Source organism: Microcaecilia unicolor, chromosome 6, assembly GCF_901765095.1.
Source record: "Microcaecilia unicolor chromosome 6, aMicUni1.1, whole genome shotgun sequence".
NCBI classification, from domain to species: Eukaryota; Metazoa; Chordata; class Amphibia; order Gymnophiona; family Siphonopidae; genus Microcaecilia; species Microcaecilia unicolor.
Window position 1 is genome coordinate 306,070,679 of NC_044036.1, and position 24,576 is coordinate 306,095,254.

The 24,576-nt window shown below is 45.7% G+C and overlaps 1 protein-coding gene across 3 annotated transcripts in view; it reads left to right on the forward strand.

The window, feature by feature from the left end:
- The window catches only part of ARHGAP44 (Rho GTPase activating protein 44), a 240,285-nt gene that overhangs the window by 133,161 nt on the left and 82,548 nt on the right, over nucleotides 1-24,576 (forward strand). For all 3 annotated transcript variants that reach the window (XM_030208087.1, XM_030208088.1, XM_030208089.1), the window contains exons 5-9: nucleotides 4,321-4,432; nucleotides 5,619-5,695; nucleotides 16,552-16,669; nucleotides 19,189-19,257; nucleotides 19,385-19,466. In XM_030208087.1, coding sequence (XP_030063947.1) covers nucleotides 4,321-4,432; nucleotides 5,619-5,695; nucleotides 16,552-16,669; nucleotides 19,189-19,257; nucleotides 19,385-19,466 — 458 coding nt within the window. The remainder of the gene's footprint in view (nucleotides 1-4,320; nucleotides 4,433-5,618; nucleotides 5,696-16,551; nucleotides 16,670-19,188; nucleotides 19,258-19,384; nucleotides 19,467-24,576) is intronic.

A 24,576-nucleotide genomic window follows, 5' to 3' on the forward strand; every position in this document is an offset into this window, starting at 1 on the left:
AATTGAACGAAAACGTCTGTCTCCATGGGCGTTTATCTCCGAGAACGGGTCCGTGAAGGGGCGGACCGAACCGTATTTTCGAAAAAAATAGACGTCCATGTTTTATTCGACAATTTGTGAGCTGGGCGTTTTTGTTTTTCAGTGATAATGGAAAATGAAAGCGCCCAGCTCAAAAACGAATAAATCTAAGGCATTTGTTCGTGGGAGGGGCCAGGAGTCGTAGTGCACTGGTCCCCCTCACATGCCAGGACACCAACCGGGCACCCTAGGGGGCACTTTTACAAAAACAAAAAAAAAAGGTAAAAGAGCTCCCAGGTGCATAGCACCCTTCCCTTGTGTGTTGAGCCCCCCAAATCCCCCTCAAAACCCACTGCCCACAAGTCTACACCATTACTATAGCCCTAAGGGGTGAAGGGGGGCACCTACATGTGGGTACAGTGGGTTTGGGGGGGGTTGGGCGACTAAGCATTAAGCAGCACAATTGTAACAGGTAGGGGGGGATGGGCCTGGGTCCACCTGCCTGAAGTCCACTGCACCCCCTAACAACTGCTCCAGGGACCTGCATACTGCTGCCAGGGAGGTGGGTATGACATTTGAGGGTGAAAATAAAAAGTTGTGAAACATCATTTTTTGTGGTGGGAGGGGGAGTTAGTGACCACTGGGGGAGTCAGGGGAGGTCATCCCCGATTCCCTCTGGGGGTAATCTGGTCATTTAGGGCACTTTTTGGGGCCTTATTCGTGAAAAAACAGGGTCCAGGAAAAGTGCCCTAAATTCTAGCTACAAACGCATACTTTTTTTCCATTATCGGCGAAAGGCGCCCATCTCTCCTCGGCCGATAACCACGCCCCAGTTCCACCTTCGCCACGCCTCCGACACGCCCCCGTCAACTTTGTACGCTTCCGCGATGGAGTGCAGTTGAAAACGTCCAAAATCGGCTTTCCATTATACCGATTTATTCGTTTTTGTGAGATAAACGTCTATCTCCCGATTTGGGTCGAAATGTAGGCGTTTTTCTCTTTCGATTATAAGGTGGATGGTGTTCCCAATAGCAACCCTTCAAGAAAAATGGGTGATACGGCTGTGGAACAGGGATCTTTCAGTATTACTGATGCGAGTAGTATCAGAATGTTGCCATATCAGTATCTGGATTATACAGTGATGCAGATACTATGCCATCTCTTAAAAATGTGGGTTTCTACGCTCAATAGGCAGGCGTTGTATGATTCCACTAGAAATTACGCTTTATATTGCACATCCCCTTCTTTGTGGTCCATTTTATTTACGACCAAGCCTCAAAAAGGTGCCCGAACTGACCAGATGACCACCGGAGGGAATCGGGGATGACCTCCCCTTATTCCCCAAGTGGTCACCAAACCCCTCCCACCCTAAAAAAAAAACTTTTTAAATATTTTTTGACAGCCTCTATGCCAGCCTCTAATGTCATACCCAGCTCCATGACAGCAGTATGCAGGTCCCTGGAGCAGTTTTAGTGGGTGCAGTGCACTTCAAGCAGGCGGACCCAGGCCCATCCCCCCCTACCTGTTACACTTGTGGTGGTAAATGTGAGCCCTTCAAAACCCTCCAGAAACCCACTATATCCACATGTAGGTGCCCCCCTTCACCCCTTAGGGCTATGGTAGTGGTGTACAGTTGTGGGGAGTGGGTTTTGGGGGGGGGGTTGGGGGGCTCAGCACTCAAGGTAAGGGAGCTATGCACCTGGGAGCAATTTGTGAAGTCCACTGCAGTGCCCCCTAGGGTGTCCTGGCATGTGAGGGGGCCCAGTGCACTACGAATGCTGGCTCCTCCCACGACCAAATGGCTTGGATTTGGTCGTTTCTGAGATGGGCGTCCTCGGTTTCCATTATGGCCGAAAATTGGAGATGACCATCTCTAAGGACGACCATCTCTAAGGTCGACCTAAATTTCGCGATTTGGGCATCCCCGACGGTATTATCGAAACAAAAGATGGACGCCCATCTTGTTTTGATAATACGGGTTTCTCCGCCCCTTCGCGGGGATGTCCTGTGAGGACGTCCTCAGGAAAACTTGGGCACCCCTTTCGATTATGCCCCTCTTTGTGAACTCCCTCATTTTAAAAGTGTGTAGTGTAAGCATAGCTGTACTTTCTCTCTTCATTTGATCTTCAGGGGTCCCCTTAATTATAGTTAGTTCTCTTGAATTTTTCATTGCTTCTGTGGTCTGTCTCCAGATGCAGTGGGTCCATGAACAGATTCGCCATGACCTGTAATTGCTCCATGGATGTCTGCTTGAACTGTCTGCATTTGTCTTAGTATGTGGCCACTGTGAGATTTTCTTTGTTCTGTTTTGTCAGTCACTAGTAGGGGCCATCTTGCTGTTATCTGGCCTAGATGTTAGACCACCAGATTGACTTTGTGTAGAAATTGTAAACTCTGCTTTTGTCTCCACCACCTTCCCTGAATGGCCTCCCAGTGGAGATGAAGGCAAAAACAATAACAGAATTCAAGAAAGCCGGGCTTAAGCACAGAAGATCCTTAGCTGCAGAAACATGAAGCCAGACATCACCCAAGTTTTATGGCATTGCCCTGCCAATGATATTGGGCAGACTAATCCACCATCACATCAGTGCTTGCACAGTGGGTGTCCTGCAGCCAGCTGCTGTAGACTGATAGACTGGCTCTGAGAATTTGCTGTTCTCTAACAGATGAATTTGGGCTCTAAAAAGCTAATGTCCTAAAAATAGAGGAAGTTCTAGAAGCAAAGAAATGTAGATAAAGATCATACAGCTTATCCTTTCTGCCCATCCATAGCAACTACTAGACTCAAAAATCCCTTATTCATCCTCAGAGATCCTCTGTGCTGTAAGTTAAATTCCTAACTTAAACATCTGTTTTCAGACAAACCTAGGCATCCACATTTTCTGCTGAAAATTCACCTAAATTTAGCTTCTTATACTGAAAAATCTGTGCTAATTTCCTGATCTTTTTTTCCCTTTCCAAACTCTACACCCATAACCACATACTGTTTAGGCACCTAAATTTAGGAACCTTGTCCTAGTAAATTTTCAGAGGGCCAATTTAAGATCATAAGCCTTAAAACTAGGCACCTAAAACTTTGAAGATTGGCCTATAAATCGGTAAACAGCTAGAGGCAAATAGCATGCTCTAAATTTGTCCTCTTCTTTTTGGGATGGTGTCAAAATATTAGTCTTTAGATTTGGAGGGCCACTTTTTTCCTCCAGTTCCACATTTGCTGCATATTCAAAGTCGTTAAATCGCGACAGGATTGTGAAAAATTACAAGAGGACCTTACGAGACTGGGAGACTGGGCGGCTAAATGGCAGATGATGTTTAATGTGAGCAAGTGCAAGGTGATGCATGTGGGAAAAAAGAACCCGAATTATAGCTACGTCATGCAAGGTTCCACGTTAGGAGTTACGGACCAAGAAAGGGATCTGGGTGTCGTCGTCGATAACACACTGAAACCTTCTGCTCAGTGTGCTGCTGCGGCTAAGAAAGCGAATAGAATGTTGGGTATTATCAGGAAAGGTATGGAAAACAGGTGTGAGGATGTTGTAATGCCGTTGTATCGCTCCATGGTGCGACCGCACCTTGAGTAGTGTGTTCAATTCTGGTCGCCACATCTCAAGAAAGATATAGTAGAATTGGAAAAGGTGCAGCGAAGGGCGACTAAAATGATAGCGGGGATGGGACGACTTCCCTATGAAGAAAGACTAAGGAGGCTAGGGCTATACAGTTTGGAGAAGAGACGGCTGAGGGGAGACATGATAGAGGTATATAAAATAATGAGTGGAGTGGAACAGGTGGATGTGAAGCGTCTGTTCACGCTTTCCAAAAATACTAGGACTAGGGGGCATGCGATGAAACTACAGTGTAGTAAATTTAAACCAAATCGGAGAAAATTTTTCTTCACCCAACGCGTAATTAAACTCTGGAATTCGTTGCCGGAGAAAGTGGTGAAGGCGGTTAGCTTAGCAGAGTTTAAAAAGGGGTTGGACGGTTTCCTAAAGGACAAGTCCATAAACCGCTACTAAACGGACTTGGAAAACTCCAAAATTCCAGGAGTAACATGTATAGAATGTTTGTACGTTTGGGAAGCTTGCCAGGTGCCCTTGGCCTGGATTGGCCGCTGTCGTGGACAGGATGCTGGGCTCGATGGACCCTTGGTCTTTTCCCAGTATGGCATTACTTATGTACTTATGTACTTATGTAAAATGAGCTTGGTGGATATTGTCAGATCACCCAATGTTTAGGGCAACTGCTGATTTTTCTGGACAGTTGCAAACATTCACATGAGCTTTTTCTTTTATCTCATTGTAGGAAGATGCTGAAGCTGTGTGGAGAGGCAGAAGATAAACTGGCCCAGGAACTAATTTTCTTTGAACTAGAAGTAGAAAGAGATGTCATAGAACCTTTATTTGTACTCGCTGAGGTAAGAGTTCTTGGTCTTTGGGTTTAGAAAGGAGTGTCCTTTGGGCTAGCTCTTCCTCTTTTTTTTCCTTTCAGAGTGGGTAGCAAATTTCTAGATTATCATGAATAAAATAGATACGTTTCTTGGTTGATTCTAAAGAAAGTTTTTTTTTTTTTTTTTCGCTGTTCTGTAAGTGTTGATACTTGGTTATCGCTGCTGTTTGAATCTGCTATTACATGCAACGCAATGATGGAATGGGAACTTTGGTTGAAAAAGGTTGAATTTTAGATCTTGGGTAGGAGAAGCTGAGGTTCAAAAATGCGTGTCCACCACTGTAAACCAGGTTTATCAAGCCAGACATTCTTCCCCTCACCTTAGTTTTCAAAATTTGGGGACAGTGGGTTTCCCTAGCCTGTCAGAATCCTGCTATTGATTTATTTTTTATTTATTTATTTATTTGCTACATTTGTATCCCACATTTTCCCACCTATTTGCAGGCTCAATGTGGCTTACATAATAACGTAAAGGCGTTCGCCAATTCCGGTATGAACAAATACAGTAATGTTGTGGTAGAATAAGGTTTGTGTGTACAGACACGTTAGGGAATCGTAGAGAGGAAGAGTTATTATATGTCCATTACAAGCTTTGGTTTCGTTGTGTTGCAGGGTACAGGCATTTAAGTTGGGTCGGTAGGGTATGCCTTTTTGAACAGGTTAAATGATTTCCGTAAGTTTAGGTGATCATAAGTTGTTTTCACGGCTTTTGGTAATGCATTCTATAGTTGTGTGCTTATGTAGGAAAAGCTGGATGCATAGGTTGATTTGTATTTGAGTCCTTTGCAGCTTGGGTAGTGGAGATTTAGGTATGTTCGTGTTGATCCTGTTGTGTTTCTGGTTGGTAGGTCTATGAGGTCTGTCATGTATCCCGGGGCTTTGCTGTAGATAATGTTATGAACCAGGGTGCAGATTTCATAACAGACGTTACTTTTTTGTGTCCATAAAGTAGGCAGTGATCACAATTGCAACCTTTCCCCAATATATATATATATATATTTTTTTTTTTAATAGCATGGGGTTTGTGTGCATTCTTTTGAGTTACGTTCTTTCACATTCTGCAGGCAATAAGATAAAAAAGGAGGTGGGAGGGGCAACCCACTGTGCTGTATTTTTCACCTTCTCTGCTCTCTTTCCTTTCTCTGGACCACTAGGTAGAAATCCCTAATATTCAGAAGCAGAGGAAACATTTAGCAAAATTAGTCCTGGACATGGATTCTTCAAGGGCAAGGTATGTGGCATCCCTCTTTGAGACACTTCCCTGTATTGCTGTATTCCATGATTGGTGCAGGGCTTGCCCTGTGTGCGCTCCTCAGGGTTTTAACAAGACTCGGGAAATGAGTTTGCCAGGAGGAGCTGATAACCATCTGCCAGCAGGATAGAAGCTGAGCACCAATCCTCTTTTCCTAGAACTTACTTTAAAAGACCGTCACCTTTATAGAGGTGGCTATTAAATTATTTAACTTAAACTCTCTCCAGTTGATATTCTGCCAATAGCGGTCAACAGGTTTTGGGCTTTATTCACAGATATTCAATACTAGGCCATGTCTGGGCACCGGCATTGAATAGCCAGGCATATGTGGCCGGATATCACTTATGCGGTTAAGTGCAATATCAGTACTTAACTGCATAAGTTGAACTGCATAAAGATAGAACAGCTATTTATGCGGCCCAATTTATGCAGTAATCTTATGCTGTTAAGTGCTGAATATTGGCCACACAAACAGCTGGACCACCACAGTTAACCAGTTTCAGCTTAAGTGCTAACTCTGGATATTCAGTGGCAGAATCCGGTTAATTGCCACTAAATATACACAGCCCCCGAACAAGTGATTTAAATGGCCTGGAGCCTCTCCTGGCCATTTAAATCACTTTGAATATTGGATGGTCTTTAACTAGCAGGTCTAGTTGCAGCGTTTTCTGTCATCGGGTTACAAAAAGCTGGATGTGAGTGTATCCCAGTTATGGAACAGATTTTCTCTTGTAATGCGGTGGGTGGGTGAGGGGTAGGCAGAACCAATCAGCACTTCATATGCCTCTTAAATTATAATGGAAATGCAGCGTCAAAACTTCCGTAAAGTCAAAGATCATAGTCGCCAAACTTAAGAGAAAGATCGAGAACATCAAGCTGAAACATGCTGCATGGACAGAATATGCTCTAATAGTATATTAAAAATAAAAGACAAGAGGATAAGTGATCCAAAAAGTTACCTCTGACCATGCTAGCGCAGTGTTTAATGGAAGTATCTGCGAACCTGGGAAATGAGACGTTACTGGGGAAGCCATTGTTCTATATCCTGAGATTCTAATGCAATCTCACTTCTGCATCTGTTTGTTGTGGGAAGCTCTGTGAGGCCAGGACTAGAAGAAAAGGAGTGTCTGCTTTCAAGCCCCATTCCCTTCAACCTACAAGGTATTTTGGGTACAAACACCCTGGCATATTGTCCAGGTTCAGAACACTATACCACACCATGTCTGAGTAGCAGTTTTGCTCTGTTTCTTCTTCCAATAAAAGTTCCTATAGAGGACATGAACTGAGGTCGCAGGATGATGGACTTAGGTGCAACATCAGGAAATACCTTTTCACAGAGAGGTTGGTGGATGCCTGGAACAGTGGGGAGAAAAACAGTAATGGAATCAAATGCATGGGATTCAAAAATGCCGAGGATCCCTATACAGAAAGAACATGGAATCAAAACAAAATTACGTGGCTTTTGCACTTTAAGCAGGGAATAAAGGGCTGTAACCTGCACAAGGCTGCATGTACAACTCTGGCTGCCTTTTGGGACAGACTGGGTGGATCATACAGGTCTTGTCATCGTTTACTAGGTTACTATCAGGCTTATTTTCAAAAGAGAAGGACGCCCATCTTTCGACACAGATCGGAAGATGGGTGTCCTCCCAGGGTCGCCCAAATTGGCATAATTGAAAGCTGATTTTAGGCATCCCCAACTGATTTCTGTCGCGGGGACGACCAAAGTTCCTGGGGCGTGTCGGAGGTGGGACTTGGGTGTGCCTAACACATGGGCATCCTCGACCCATTGTCAAAAAAAGAAGGGCGTCCCTGACAAGCACTTGGATGACTTTACTTGGTCCTATTTTTGTTACGACCAAGCCACGAAAAGGTTCCCGAACTGACCAAATGACCACTGGAGGGAATCGGGGATGACCTCCCCTTACTCCCCCAGTAGTCACTAACCCCCTCCCACCCTCAAAAAAATTCTTTAAAAATATTTTTTGCCAGCCTCTATGCCAGCCTCAGATGTCATACCCAGCTCCATGACAGCAGTATGCAGGTCCCTGGAGCAGTTTTAGTGGGTGCAGTGCATTTCAAGCAGGCAGACCCAGACCCATTCCCCCCCCCCTACCTGTTACATTTGTGGTGGTAAATGTGAGCCCTTCAAAACCCACCAGAAACCCACTGTACCCACATCTAGGTGCCCCCTTCACCCGCAAGGGCTATGGTAGTGGTGTACAGTTGTGGGTAGTGGGTTTTGGGGTGCTCAGCACACACGGTAAAGGAGCTATGCACCTGGGAGCAATTTCTGAAGTCCACTACAGTGCCCCCTAGGGTGCCCGGTTGGTGTCCTGGCATGTGAGGGGGACCAGTGCACTACGAGCACTGGCTCCTCCCATGACCAAAGGGCTTGGATTTGGTCGTTTCTAAGATGGGCATCCTCAGTTTCCATTATCGCTGAAAATCAGAAACAACCAAGTCTAAGGACGACCATCTCTAAGTTCGACCTAAATTTTCAAATTTGGGCGTCCCCGACCGTATTATCGAAATGAAAGATGGACGTCTATCTTGTTTCAATAATACAGTTTTCCCCGCCCCTTCATGAGGAAGTCCTGTGAGGACATCCTCAGAAAAACTTGGGCGTCCCTTTCGAATATGCCTCTCCATTTATGTTAAGACAAAGGCTGCAGGATATATATAAAACAAAAGAGCTATCCAAATAACATATTTAAAGAGAATTCAAAGGAGTTCTACATGGAACTACGGAAGAGTGTTAATCCAGTTTAAATACCACTTATTGAAGCTGAAGCAGAGAAGTTCTGGAAAGATTTATTTGAGGATCGCATAGAACTCAACTGAGAAGCAGAATGGTGCACAGCTTTTTGGAAAACTTGGACAATGCAAGTATTAAGGCAAGCACTAGCAGTAATAAACTTGAGACTGTGGTCATACCCAGCACACCCTGGCTTAGGAGCGAGGTTCATTATGGTCATTATCCCCTGGATTCTATGTAGCACGACTTAAGTTGCGTGGGCAAATCCAGTTTTATTCTGGATTTGTGTACGCAACTTAATTAGTTTACAAGCCAGTCAGTGCCGATAATTGTCAATTAACAAGCAATTATTGATACTAATTGGCATTAATTAGAATTTACATGCAGAACTGTCGAAGCGTATTTGCGTAAATTCTAAATCGCGTAGTTGAAAAGGGCGTGGCCATGGGTGTGGAATGGATGGGTCATGGGCATTTCTTAAATCTATGCGTGTTATAGAATACATCCGGTCCGTGTCTAATTAATCATCAGCATTTACACCAAGTTTTACTTGGCGTAACTGCCTGTGACTAAATTTAGATGCGAGGACGGGTGCTCGGTGTATTCTATAAACCGCACGGAAATTTTAGGCTTATTCTATAAAGCAGTGTTTCCATAGTCCAGACCTGGAGTACCCCTTGCCAGTCAGGTTTTCAGGATACCCACAATGAATATGCATGAAAGAGATTTGCATATAATGGAGGCTGTGTATGCAAATTTAGGCGTACATTATAGAATATACCTAGGCGTGTTTTGTTTCGACGCCAATTTTTTAGGCATGATATCTAGAATCTAGTCAGATATGTGCAAAATTAACCCATGTGGAAACATTGACCCCTGAGAGAAAAATTTTAAAAACAAGCTCAGAAACCAACAAAATTCTAAATCTGTAATTACTAGAAGTCAAAGCCAGCACTTACCTGAATTCAGTGACCATCTTCAGCAGATGCCCCCTCCCCCGCCTATTAATTGCTCATGTCTATATTTCCCTTCCTATCCCCAGTCAGGTCTGTGAAGGATATTTTAAATAGCCTGAGATTGATCTATCATACATTTCTCTAATCCTTGAGCTTGGATTTGGAAATTGCAAGTAATAATTCCAGTCACTATTAAACATTATTCCTTTGCGCAAGTGGGTGCGTTTTTGTGCAGAAGGCAGAATTTTGCCACCCAGAAGGGCATGCCTTCTATTCTTCAACTGTCCTCCAGTTTCCCCTTTTTTATTAAGACCATTCTTTGTGGGGGGGGGGGGGGGGGAGGCAGTGGGGAGGAGGCTTCAAGCTCTCAGGCTATTGCTGTCTGAGGTTTGTCTTTTGCCTCAGATGTTGTAAGCAGAGTGAGTTGCAGTACTTCCCAAAAAGGAAACAAAACAGCTGACAAGCAAACTCCTACCGTGCATTGCGACTGTCCACAGTGTGTGAATGTGGAAAGAGTTACTAATCTCATTTGCAAACTGATTGATCTATGAGAAAGATGCAAAACCAGATGGAGCCCCACCATCTTGTCCAAGATTTGATGGTATGAAATTTGCCTCAAGTCTTTGGCTTGACTTAGAATCTGTCGCTAAACTCCAGAGACCTGTGAAATTAATTTTTTCTTCTGTCCTAAGCTGAGCAGTTCTTGGCAAGAGCCATCCAGCTTGAAGTGAGTCATGGGTGTTCGGGAGTTGGTGGTCTCTGAACTGCACAGACAGATTTTTTTCTAGTTACCTAACATGTATTGAGCTAGAAGAGTATTGAATCTCAAGCCTCTGCATTATTTTGGCAGCCATCAGTCTATTGGACTGCCTTTTGTGCAACTGGCCATCACTGCTTAGAAGAGGTCAGTGACTATGGGAAAGCTTGCATTGTGGCTTCCCACACAATCCCAGTGCTTGCCAACCTGTAGACTTCAATGTTTTATGCATGTAGTTATTGAGCATGTTCTTTAAGAAAATTGTCAACCTGCATTATTTCTGTTTGAGAGTTAGCAAATGCAAAGTCCATGCATTGAACGTATTGGCGTATTTTACACATGCTATTTGTGTTGGTGGCATACATGCATTTGAAAATTAAATGTATGTATACACTTTTCCTTCTCTATTGTGGAGTGGAGGAGTAGCCTAGTGGTTAGTGCAGCAGACTTTGATCCTGGAGAACTGGGTTTGATTCCCACTGCAGCTCCTTGTGACTCTGGGCAAGTCACTTAACTCTCCATTGGCCCAGGTACAAATTAGTACCTGTATATAATATGTAAACCACTTTGAATGCAATTGCAAAAACCACAGAAAGGCAGTATATCAAGTCCCATTTCCCTTTCCCTCTTCTAAATGGAGTGTTGCTATTATTTGAGATTCTGCATGGAATGTTGCTAGTGGAGGAGTGGCCTAGTGGTTAGTGCAGTGGACTTTGATCCTGGGGAACTGTGTTCAGTTCCCACTGCAGCTCCTTGTGACTCTGGGCAGTCACTTAACCCTCCATTTCCCCAGGTACAAATAACTACCTATATATTATGTAAACCACTTTGAATGTAGTTGCAAAAATCATAGAAAGGCAGTATATCAAGTTCCAGTTCCCTTTCCCTAATGTAGTCATCCCTATAGGATCAGCTGAAAGTGCCACCTACTTATTCTTTCAGTTGTCTGTAAGGAGAGCAGTTTTCAGGTAGGTCATGTGACCTGGCTAAATATCTTTGTGAATGGTCATGTCAATAGTCTCGGACATGAAGCATGAATGAAATATAACAGCAAAGAAGTGCAGAGTGATGCATTTGGGGTACAGAAATCCAAAGGAGCTGTATGCAGTAGATGATAATGTACTTAAGATAGGAGAGAGGCCTTGGGATGACAGCATCTGAAATGCTCTAGGTATTGAAACAGTGTGATAAAACCATGGCCGAAGCCAGAGAGATGTTAACCTGTATAGAGAGGCATAGCCAACAAAAAGGGAGATGACAGCGTCCTGTGTAGGTTGTTGTTGAGGCCTCACATGGAATTCATGATATTCAGTAAGGGTATAAGGAGGCTAAAGGTAATCCAGGGGATGGCAACCAGAATGGTACAGGGACTGTACTGAAAGACATATGAGGAGCTACATATGCATACTCCAGAGGAGGCACCAACTAGAAGAGGGAATCTCTACAGTCAAGCAGCAACAACAAAGAAAGGGTGGTGGGAACAAACATGTCAAGCGATGTGCAATCCAGAAACATCCTATATTTATAATGGCCTATCCACAGAAAGGATAGCAAACTGAAATGCAACCACAGTTCAAAAATAGCAGCAAATAGGTTTGACAGCAATCTCAGCGTACTGAGTTTCCATTCCATCTGAATAGACTCCTGATGCAGCTTGTCTAGCTGAAATATGGTGACCATGTTGGGTCATTATAAATAAAGGCTGTTTCTGGATTGCACGTCACTTGACTTGTTTGTTCCTTCCACCCTTTCTTTATTACTCCAGAGGAGGGATAAGGCGATAAGAAACAGTCATGTAAATAGGTAATAACGAACAAGAAAACAATTTTATGCAAAGAAAAGGAAGGTGTCGAACTTGGCGGCATGATATGAAGGCGCAAGTAAGTAGACTCAAGAACAGTGCCAGGAATTATTTCTTCATGGCTGGATGCCTGGAATTTCCTCCTGGAGAAGATGGTAGAGACAAAAACAGTGATGGAATTGAAAAAGCAGTGGGATGCGCAAGAGGATGGAAATGAAGCATTGAACAGTTCAGCACAAAACAGCAGTGAAATCCCAGTAAGGCTATTCTTATATTCTTAAGAAGGCATTGAATGGAAAATCTGTTCAGAGCGACAGTTACAACTCTAAACGAGGCATGGGAAGGGGGGGTGACTTGCATGTTATGGCAATCACAACCCTAACCACATACTGAGCAGCCTGGATGGACCATTTTTGTCTTTATCTGCCATTATCTACTCTGTTACTCTCCCCTCATTATTATCCTGTGATGGATACAGATCCCAAGTCTGGATACGGTGACATCCAGTGCTTCCTACAACAGCCTTTTTATTTCGGAAATATTTGAATGCATAACCTATTGGTTTTGTTCTTAGAATTATAGTTTTCTTTTATGATGTGTTGAATCAGTTGACTAATTGACACACACTCTCTGAACATTTGGTTCACTCTTTCTCACTTGCAACCCGCTTAGAACTATTCATGGTATTAGCGGGATATAAGTCCAATGTAAGGTAAAAGCCTGGCTGAGGTTGCAAAATGCTCTGGAACAGTTGACATATTTGGCTCCGATATGACACTGTTTTGTCTCTCACCAAACATTCAGAACATGTTGAGAAAGCAGAAGATGCACATTGCACTCTGTTGCTTTTTCTCGCTTTACGTTTTTAAAACCTTTGCTTTCGTCTCCTGTGCTTCACAGCACAGCTGATGGAGAGGGTGCTTTCATCTTCCCCACCACACAGCAGCCAGTGTGACTCACTAGAGTGGTCTCTTGGGCACTTTAGTTAATTGGATGGGCTCCTGTTGTCACCAGCCTGGTGTGCAAATATATTGATGCACTCAGTGCTGTCTTGGAAGTGAATCATCGATGAGCTTAGTCAAAGTTTGTTAAAAGGAATCCAGCAAAGAACATTTCGTAGAGGTGACACTTGTAGGCTAATAAATGAATGTTTAGAGTTACAAGTTTTGGTCTGAGAGCTGTTCCTGGGACAATGTCAGTGGTCAGACTCCGGCAATGCATTCATCTCCCTAATAAAAATATCAACTCTGTCTGAGTATGATATGACTTTTTTTTTAAAGTCACATTTAGTTTTGAAAAGGCTAAAGTAATGTTCCCTTAGTGATATTGCTTCCCCTATGGCTCCAACCTAAAAATGCAACCTGGGGTAAAATGTAAACCTCGGTTCCATTTTGCCCATGGTGGGAGGTCTGCATCCAAGCCACAGTGAGGAATCAGGTCTCAGTCCTCGATGGCAAGAACAGGTCACTTCCAGCTGGAATGACCTTCTTGGACCAGAAGTGATGTTGCTGTTACAGAGCTGCCAAGTGACCCACATTGGCCATTTCCCACCCAAAATCTGGAATCTCCCAGCAGATGACACTCAGAAACTACCACTTAACTTCTCTGCTGGCACACAAGCACAAGCTGCTCCAGATCTCACAGCTAACGCTTTCTGCTGCAAGTTTAACAGGCAGGAAGTCTGTGAGATTTGAAGTTCTTCAGGGACACAGTTCTGGCACAGATACAGACCAGCAATGGCAAAATATTCACATTGTAAGTCCTAAACAAGTTTACAACTGCCTTGTCTATCTCTGGTGCTGTTTCAGACTCAGAAAACAACTAGTGACTGAGGGGTCAAATCAACAGCGGGAGAGAGGTGATGAGGATGAAGCCGATTGTGGAGGGGATCGGGAAGGATGTGAAGGAGCAGAGTTCAAGCTGGTTGGGAAAAGGGTGCGGGGATCAAACCAAGAGAAGGAGGATGAGAATGGGTTTCGACCTGGGAGAGGGACTGGATAGTTTAAGCTTGCTGGAAAGAGGTAGTAGGGATTGAACTGGTTGGTTTGTAGATGTAGCAGTGGTCAACAGGTGGGCGTTTTGGGAAGTTTCCTGCAGTTGTACAGCAGTCCTGATTCTGCATCCTTTGCAGAGAGGTAGTGGGGGTCCTAATTATTTATATATCCAAGGAGGTACATATACTTATGGGATGAGTGGTACCATATCAAATACATAATGCAAAATATGTCTTTTCGTACCTCAGTTTATTAAATGTATCTTTTTATGAGTATCCTGTTGGGCTGCCAGCTTCAGAGATTTATGAATCACTACCTGAACCTGCCTGGTCTGCAGGTTCCAGAGTCTCATGAGGCCTCACACATGCAGCAGGTGAGACATTGCTGACTAGAGACTTGGAGGGGCATTTTTGAAAGGGACGTCCAAGTTGAGATTTGGATGCCCTTTCAAAACGGCAAAATCCAGGGGTGGGGAAACCCGTATTTTCGAAACAAGATGGACGTCCATCTTTCCTTTCGAAAATACTGTCAGAGATGTCCAAATCCTTAAATTTGGATGTCCCTAGACATGGATGTTTCTGACTTTCGGCGATTTTCGAAACCAAAGACGTCCATGTCAAAAGTGTCCAAATGCAAGCCATTTGGACGTAGGAGGAGCCAGCATTTGTAGTGCACTGGTCCCCCTGACATGCCAGGACACCAACCGGGCACCCTAGGGGGCACTGCAGTGGACTTGATAAAATGCTCCCAGGATCATAGCTCCCTTACCTTGTGTTCTGAGCCCCCCAAAACCCTCTACCCACAACTATACACCACTACTATAGCCCTTATGGGTGAAGGGGGGCACCTTTATATGGGTACAGTGGGTTTGTGGTGGGTTTTGCTCATTTTTTCCTCCACAAATGTAACAGGTGGGGGGGGGGGGGGAATGGGCCTGGGTCCGCCTGAATGAAGTGCACTGCAGTACCCCCTAAAACTGCTCCAGGGACCTGCATGCGCTGTCATGGACCTGAGTATGACTTCTGAGGCTGGCACGACATATGTTTAAAGATGTTTTTTGAGAGTGGGAGGGGGTTAGTGACCACTGGGGGAGTAACGGGAGGTCATCCCCAATTCTCTCCGGTGGTCATCTGGTCATTTCGGGCACTTTTTTCTGCCTTATTCGTAATAAAAACACGTCCGGGTGAAAACGTCCAAGTGTTTGTCAGGGGCGTCCTTGTTTTTTTTCGATTATGGGTCAAAGATGTCCAAGTGTTAGGCACGCCCAAGTCCCGCCTCCAACATGCCCCCTTGAACTTTGGCCGTCCTTGCGACGGACTGCAGTTGGAGACGTCCTAAATTGGGTTTCAATTATACCGATTTGGACGTCCCTGGGAGAAGGACGTCCATCGTCCGATTTATGTTGACAGATGGACGTCCTTCTCTTTCTAAAACGAGCCCATTAGTGACTCTATCTCTTAAGAGACTCAGAACCTACTCACTGCTTGTTTGGAAAAGGAGTCCTGTTGTTCTTAGGGAAATGAGAACCGCATCTCTGTGAAAACAGTGGGAAAAAAGGACTAGCTCCGGAATGACAGTAGAAACGTATACAAAGTGTAATTGAAAGCAAAAGTAGTCCACAATTTTTTAATATTTAGAAAGAAGGAAAAGACCTCAGACTTAGCTTGTCATCAGCAGTTGATGTCCATATAACTTTCAACTTGAAATGTTTTATTGAGTTTCATAATATAAAGCTAACATTGCAATGCAGTATAAACAAACATACAATTATGCCTTAAGCACTGGACCTGGGCCAGGTAGCTCATGAAATACATAGCTTATTAGAACTCTCCACTGTCACTTTGGCGATGGTGTACTTTCACTTTTTATGCTCCATGGGCATTACATAATCCTTACCTATAAAGTCAGATGTTTGAAACTTTGACACCAGGCCCCGCATATCATCATGTACCCTTAAACTTAATATTTTACCCACTCAAAGATAACTCCCCCTTCCCGCTCCCCCTCCCTGCACCCATTCCCAGCACTCTCTCATTCCCCCCCCCCCCCCCCTTCTACTGAACAAGCTGAAATCCTAACAAGTCAAAAGTTGGGTTAAGCATTCTTGAAGTCAGGACCACCCCCCTCTTGCGCCGTAACTCTCCATCTCTACGATACGCCGTGAGGCATTCCATGACTATAAATTGTCCCAGTTTACATTTCCAGTCCCCTATTGACGTGCTGTCCATATAACTTAACAGTCCATCAAAGGTCTAAAAAAAAACTCCTTTGATAGTGTCCTTGAGATATTAAATAGTGACATCTTAGATAAGGGTCACATTTTTTGACAAAGACTGTTTCATTTCAGATGTCACCAATGTCAAATTTAATCCAAGGTCTTTTCCTCCTTTCTATCTCTTTTGTTGTTATTTGGGTATCCAACAAACATATGATAAATTAACCTGTATTTTTTTGCTGAAAGCAATACCTGTGTTCTCCTATGCTGTACATGTTAGCAAGTGCGTTAGTGAGTTGTGTGTTTTGTCTTTGGCTGGTTCACAACTTGGTGTGTTTGTGCTCTTCCTATCAGGTTTCAGCAGTCTGCTAAATCCTCGGGCCTTTCCAGTAACTTACAGCCGGGAGGTGCCAAAGCTGATGCCCTCAGGGAAGAAATGGAAGAAGCAGCCAACCGCGTGGAAATCTGCAGGGTACTCAGCACTTATGTCTCACACACTCAGTTCTTCGATGGATAAAGTTCAGCAAAGGGTTAAAGGAGCCTGATGAGCAAAGCAAGTTTTAAATAATTTGCTTGGCAGTATTGAGAAAATCACTGCTACTGGCTTAAAGTCTCACTTGTGACAGAGGGAGGAAGAGAAAACTAGTTACTTGTGTCTAGAGAGCTGGTCCCTGCCAGGCGAAGGAACGGAGATGAGGGACAGTCTCTGAGGACACTTCCCTGCAGCCGTCATAGCTTCCAAGGGGACTTCAGCTGCCCAGGCTTACTGTCTGGAGTCAGGAGCTCACAATGAGAGAAAATGGGAGGGGGAGGAGCTGTATGGCGCTGTACCAAAATGAAGCTGAGCTTAATTGGAGTTAAAATTGATGACTGAATTCATCTAGGTCCATTTGTGTGGACCATCCTGCGGCAAACAGGTCTGCAAGATAATACGTTGATTGGCCCCTACCATTTCAGACCCACGATGACAAAACAGTCTTTCGCTGTCCTTTAAGAGGGAGCGTACCTCTAATCTATTCGTAAATGGACTGTTGTTTTCAGTATTTCCTTCCAAAAACATCCCCAGGGACATCCAGCTGTGTGACAGAGAGGAGCAGAACCAATTCCAAAAAGAGGCATGTAGGGTAACACTATGTGCTGGAATCTCACATGGTTGATTTAATAGGAAACGTGAATGTCAGCGTATGTGGGCAGACTAAAGCAGAAGGGCCATTAAGATGAAATAGATTCTGTATTCCCTTCTCACTGTTGCAGTCCCCACTCGATTGTTCCATTCTATGAAATAGAACATGGCTTGGGGGTCATGGAATGTGGGGGAAAGGAGTATGGGCACCCCAGGAAGCATATGAGAAATGTTTCTCATCCCAGTCCTCGGGACACACCTGGTCAGTCAGGTTTTCAGGATATCCACATTGAATATACATGATAGAGATTTTGCATACAGTGGAGGCAGTGCATGCAAATTTATCTCATGCATACTCATTGTGTATATCCTGAAGTCCTGATTGGCTGGATGTGTCCTGAGGAAAGATTTGAGAAGCTCTAATATAAAGAAATTACCAGTAGATAAAGACTGCTAAGCTCACCCACACTCAAGGGTCAGTACAGGGGTATTAGGTGCCCTTGGCAATCCTTCAATTTTGCTACCTCCCACCCCTCTTTTTTTGCTCTGGCCTCTCTATCCCTTAGAGTTTGATAATCAAACTCAATTATCGTGATTACCCCAACATCATCCTTCCCAGAACAATCCTGGGCAAAACAAACGTATTTGATTTTGGATATATTTACCTAAGGATAATCTCCATAAGCCATTTATCCAGGTAAATGGGTAGAAGTAGATGCTAATTGCCTTCTATGTGTTGATGTTATTAGGACCTGTTGTTTTACATTGACTGGATTGCTCTTTTCCACCTCTCAGAAGCTACCACCCTGGATGACTACTTAGTTTGCCTAATGGTTAAACTGGCTCTGCTTCTCTGCCCATATCCCTGCTTATTTATTTTATTTAATTTCTTAGGTACTGTCTTCAAGCTGTAAAAGTGGTGTATATTCGGGTATTATTTTTTATCCCTGGAGGGCTCACAGTCTAAGGTCCCTGTTTACTAAGCTGTACTATAGGCGAGCTAGCATTTTTAGTGCTCACTAACGCTAGAGACGCCCATAGGAATATATGGGTGTCTCTAGCATTTAGCACACGCTAAAAATGCTAGCACACCTTAGTAAACAGGGCCATAATTTGTATCTGAGCCAGTAGAGGGTTAAGTAGCTTGCCCAAGATCACAAGAAGCTGCAATAGAATTTGAACCCTGGCTTCCAGTCCACTGCACTAACCATTATTTTATTTTATTTTTTTTTTGTTACATTTGTACCCCGCACTTTCCCACTCATGGCAGGCTCAATGCAGCAGGCAATGGAGGGTTAAGTGACTTGCTCAGAGTCACAAGGAGCTGCCTGTGCCGGGAATCGAACTCAGTTCCTCAGTTCCCCAGGACCAAAGTCCACCACCCTAACCACTAGGCCACTCCTACCGACTGCAGTATACAGGACCTTAGTGGGTACCTGACTTCACCCTCGCATCCCAACTACTGAGGATCCTCTGTGCTTACCACCTGCTTTTTATTCTTTCCAACCCAATGGAAGTTAGAAAGAATTACAGAAAAGGGGTTGGGAATGCCTGTCCATCTGTTTGTCTAGGGGCAAGATAACTGTCCACTGAATATTGCCAGATAACTGGTTAAAAGTGCCATTTAACCGGCCAGGAGCTGTTCCTGGCCAGTTAAATGGTTTTCAAAATCGGGCGGGCAGTCTAAAACTGAATGGCTTCAAGTAACTTGTAATCTTCCAAACAGACAAGAGGGGTGCTAGATTTGCCATGGCCACCCCTGATGAATGCAGGATGAATCATTTCTTTATGTCTCTTCCATCTGGAAATAATCACATTTATTATGCCTCATGATTTACAGCTTGCAATGTTTTTTGTGCTCTCAACAGGACCAGCTGTCAGCTGACATGTACAGTTTTGTGGCCAAAGAAATTGAGCAGGCAAACTACTTTCAAACAGTAAGTATGGAACAAGAGAAGCTGTCTGCTTATCTCATTCCCACTGCAGAAATCCTGGGGTGAAACTTGGTTATTGTGGTGTGTAATGAGAATTTTCTTTTTTTTTTTTTCTTTTGTCATTTGCCAGTTGATAGAAGTGCAGGCGGAGTACCACAGGAAGTCTCTCGCACTCCTGCAGGCGATGCTGCCACAGATCAAAGCACAGCAAGGTGAGCTCTGCTGCCACCCCCTGGCAGTACTCCAAGCACAACAGATTAGGGCGATGGAAGGAGCTGGTTGGCCCTGACAGCCAGCCTGCTAGTGGCCAAGAAGTCAAAGTGATTTAAAAGTATTGATGCAGGAATCAGTAAATAATTATCCTTTAATTGTGGAAAATCACAACCTGTGCAATTAGCATTGTAACTGGGGGCTAGCACAGAAAGGCCAAATTTGACTTAATGATGAGGGAAAGGCACCAATGTTAGGACATTTCTTCTCCTGCACTGGTGATCCTTGAAGTGCAAGATGGGGAGAGGGTAGAAAAGCCACTGTTCATGCTGCACTTACCCTAGAGATTCAAATTTTAATTTTGCATGCATTTATTTTAGTTTTATAATACAGTTCTGGGTTCTATATGCCTTATCTGTATTTCTATACCTCTGTTTATCTGTTTATATTTCACTTAGGGATGTGTGTTCATTAGTACGTACATGGTTCTTATTGTGCTTTAAAAAATCTCAGACCTGCCGTTCAGCTGCAGCTGTCTGGGGCAGTGGCACTGTGTACGTAGTGCCATTGAATATTCTTACATACCACCTTGGCAATATTCATTTAGAAACCAAGGTATTTTTTCTATTTACATAGAAAAAATACCTTGGTTTCTGATATTTTGTTGATATTGTTCAATAAAAGAAACCGTTTGTGTGCAATACCCAGTTTATTAATTAGTATACTGAATATTCATTTAGAGCCAGGGTGGTCCATGGGTGAAACTAGGGCACAGCTGCCAGTTATCTGCCAGCTGAATAACTCTCTGGATAAAAGTTAGGATAGCAAAAAGGCTCTCCTAACTTTAACCAGACTCTATCTGGATAGAGAACTGAATGTGGTCGCTATCTGAATGCTCACTGCTTGCTCAATCCAGATGGCGGTGCTAAATATCCAGATCGTGGACACCATTCCCCTGTGCCTCTAGTCATTTCGTTTGACTATTGCTGAGATCAGGACCTGATTTTAAAGGAACTTTTGTGCTTTCTTCTCTGCTTTGCTTTCCAACACGGCACTGAACATGGGATCTTGCTCCGCCCAGTCCATGACATCAGATGCCCTTCCTACTTAATCAGCGCGGTCAGCGGCGCAAGCCAAATGGCGGTCACCTTAGCACACCTTTATGTGGTGCCTTTGGCAGGGAATTAATGTATATTAATGGGCATTGATATAGATATAAGTTTTTAATTTACTATCCAATTTTATAGGAGTTGAATTTTTAGGTGGGGAGATATTGCCGCTAAATTATTACTTTTATTAGCCTTGGACTCACCATGATAAATATGTAGATTATTCCAGATGATAGTTTACTTTTACAACAGCATTATAGTGGTAGCTTAGGCTGCTAAAAGACTGATTGTAGGTTGTTTAATTTATTTGAGACATTAGATTGATTTCTGTTCATAGTATTTTTTGGTTTTAAATATTTTTTATTCTATGCAAGTCAAAATGAAAACAGCGTGGTTTTGGGTGCTGGCCCTGAGTTTCCTGACTGCCTTTGGTTCCAGAGAGGCCGGATTTTGAGGTTAATATCTACTAATAATGCTGTTATTGAATTTGATTCTGATCTACCAATTCCTTGTTGTCTGTTGGAAACAAGGCTCATTTATTAAGAGATTTAATTGGAGGCTCGGATTTGGGCCTCCAATATAAGAACCATATAGTGGAACCATATAGTGGCCTATATAAGAACCATATAGTGGAGACTTGGCTTTCTGATCATTCTACCTCAGTTGTGTCAAACTTATGTCCTCCTGGAAATTCTGTAATTTACTCATATCGTGAAGTTAAGAAGGGTGGTGGGATTGCAATTTTATATAAGGATTTTGTTTTAAATCTTCAACTACTGTTACTACCTATAAGTCACCTGGTTTAGAGGTAATGTTGGTACAATTATCTGCTTCAAATCCTGGGAATGCGATAGGACTGTTTGTAGTTTATAGACTGTCTGGTATGTGGTCCTCAACTTCTTCCATATTGTATTCTTTAATTCTAGAAGCTAGTACCAAATGTTCTAAGCTAATGGTAATGGGTGATTTTAATTTACATTTAGAGATTGATAAAATGATGTCTCTGAATTTCTGTCCTTACAATTTTATTTGCAACCAAAAGTTTCCACTTATGGAGGGGATCATTTGCTGGATTGTATCTTTGCGAATGATTTATCATTAATTACGTTTTGTAGATGGGTACCTGTTTTCTCCGAGGACAAGCAGGCTGCTTGTTCTCACGACTGGGTTGACGTCCGCGGCAGCCCCCACCAACCGGAAAAAGCTTCGCGGGACGGTCGGCACGCAGGGCACGCCCACCGCGCATGCGCGGCCGTCTTCCCGCCCGTGCGCGACCGCTCCCGCCAGTTACTTTTTTTCCGCGACTGAGAGAGTCGTGTTTTTGCAACTCTCTCGTTTCAGCCGCCGGAATTTTCGACCGCGTTTACGCGGGTCGTCGCTCTTGGCCTTTTCGGCCTCTTCCTCTTTCGTTTCGTTTTGTTATCCAAAAAAAAAAAAAAAAAAAAGAATTTTGCGCGTGTGGAGCACGCGCTCCTCCCTTTTCCCTCGCTTTCTAGCGGGGACGCCTCGTTGCGGCCTAGTGGCCGCTCGGTCGGTTTCAATTTTCGTGGTGTGATTTTAGCCACCATTGCCGACTTTGACTTCGCCGACGCGATTTTTCCGTCGATGTCCTCGAAGGTCCCGAGTGGATTTAAAAAGTGTGGTCGCTGCGGCCGGCCGATCTCGCAGACCGACACCCACGCTTGGTGCCTCCAGTGCCTCGGGCCGGAGCACAATCTCAAGTCGTGTGCTTTGTGTCTCGGTCTCCGGAAACGGACTCAGGTTGCGAGGCAAGTTCTGCGGGACCGTCTTTTTGGAACTTGCGCCGGCCCCTCGACGTCGACCTCGACGGCATCGGTATCGAAGGCCGGTTCTTCGGTACCGGTATCGATGCCCGAGACATCGGCACCGATGGCAGCGACCCCAGGAGAACAGGTCCCGTCGGCCCGCCGGTCCGCCGGCGAGAGTGGGGTAGAGAGACCGCGTGGGCAGTCGGCCCCGGTCACTCCCTCAACTCGTGAGCCACGGGACCGAACCCTGTCGGACCCGGTACCTCGAGACCGAGGGGGATCGACCTCCTCCTCCTCCATGCCCTCCGGCACCGGTGACGTGCACCGGAAGAAGGACAAGAAGCGCCGTCACCGGGAGCCCTCGGTGCCTGACGAGGAGTCGACGCCGAAGCGTCATCACAGAGAGGAGAGATCTCCGTCGGTGGTGGAGGTACCGACGCGTCGGGGTTCCGGCACCTCGGTGCCGTCTCCTGGCCCCCAGCAGCTTCTGGCACCGACACCCTTACCGGCCCCACCGCCTTTCTCGGCAGCGGGCCTGGACGAGTGCCTCAGAGCCATCCTTCCGGGGCTCCTGGAAGGGCTGATGCGCCAGGCTGTGCCGGCGCCGGGGGTGCTTGCGCCCTCGGCGCCGATGACTGTGGCGCCGGCGAGCTCTAGCCCGGCGCCGGGGCAGTCGACACCGCCGCCGCTTGCGGTGCCGGTCTCGACAGCCACGCAGGTGGAGTCCCCGTCGACGTCGATGGAGGGAGCTCCGTCCCCGCCGGCGCGGGAGTCCACCGCTCGACGACACCGAGGCCTCGGTGCCTCGACGTCGAGCCGGGCCCGGTACCGGACTCAGCTACATGAGCTAATGTCCGATACCGAGGATGAGGACTCGTGGGGGGAAGAGGAGGACCCGAGATATTTCTCCTCAGAGGAGTCTACGGGCCTTCCCTCGGACCCCACGCCGTCACCGGAGAGGAAGCTCTCACCTCCTGAGAGTCTCTCCTTTGCCTCCTTTGTGCGGGATATGTCTATAAGCATTCCCTTTCCCGTGGTCTCTGTGGAAGAGCCGAGGGCCGAGATGCTCGAGGTCCTCGACTATCCATCACCACCTAGAGAGTCCTCCACGGTACCGCTGCACAATGTCCTGAAGGAGACGCTGCTCCGGAACTGGGTGCGACCATTAACTAATCCCACCATTCCCAAGAAAGCAGAGTCCCAGTACAGGATCCACTCTGACCCAGAGCTCATGCGGCCCCAGTTGCCCCATGACTCAGCGGTCGTGGATTCTGCTCTCAAGAGGGCACGGAGTTCGAGGGATACCGCCTCGGCGCCCCCGGGGCGGGAGTCTCGCACTCTGGACTCATTTGGGAGGAAGGCCTACCAGTCCTCCATGCTCGTGACCCGCATCCAATCTTACCTGCTCTATATGAGCATCCACATGCGGACCAATGTGCAACAGCTGGCGGACCTGGTCGATAAGCTCCCGCCGGAGCAGTCCAGGCCTTATCAGGAGGTGGTCAGGCAGCTGAAGGCGTGCAGAAAGTTCCTGTCCAGGGGGATTTTTGACACCTGTGACGTGGCATCTCGTGCTGCGGCCCAAGGTATAGTGATGCGCAGGCTCTCATGGCTGCGTGCCTCTGACCTGGACAACCGCACCCAGCAGAGACTGGCTGACGTCCCTTGCCGGGGGGATAACATTTTCGGTGAGAAGGTCGAGCAGATGGTGGACCAACTGCATCAGCGGGAAACCGCTCTCGACAAGCTCTCCCACCGGGCGCCTTCAGCACCCGCCCCCACGGGTGGGCGTTTTTCCCGGGCACGGCAGGCTGCACCCTATTCTTTTGCAAAGCGTAGGTACAACCAGCCGGCCCGAAGGCCTCGTCAGGCACAGGGACAGCCCCAGCGCGCTCGTTCTCGTCAACAGCGTGCGCCTAAGCAGCCCCCTGCGCCTCCACAGCAAAAGCCGGGGACGGGCTTTTGACTGGATCCACGGGAACATAGCCGCCCTACAAGTGTCCGTACCGGACGATCTGCCGGTCGGAGGGAGGTTAAAATTTTTTCACCAAAGGTGGCCTCTCATAACCTCCGACCAGTGGGTTCTCCAAATAGTGCGGTGCGGATACGCCCTGAATTTGGCCTCCCTGCCTCCAAATTGTCCTCCAGGAGCTCAGTCTTTCAGCTCCCATCACAAGCAGGTACTTGCAGAGGAACTCTCCGCCCTTCTCAGCGCCAATGCGGTCGAGCCCGTA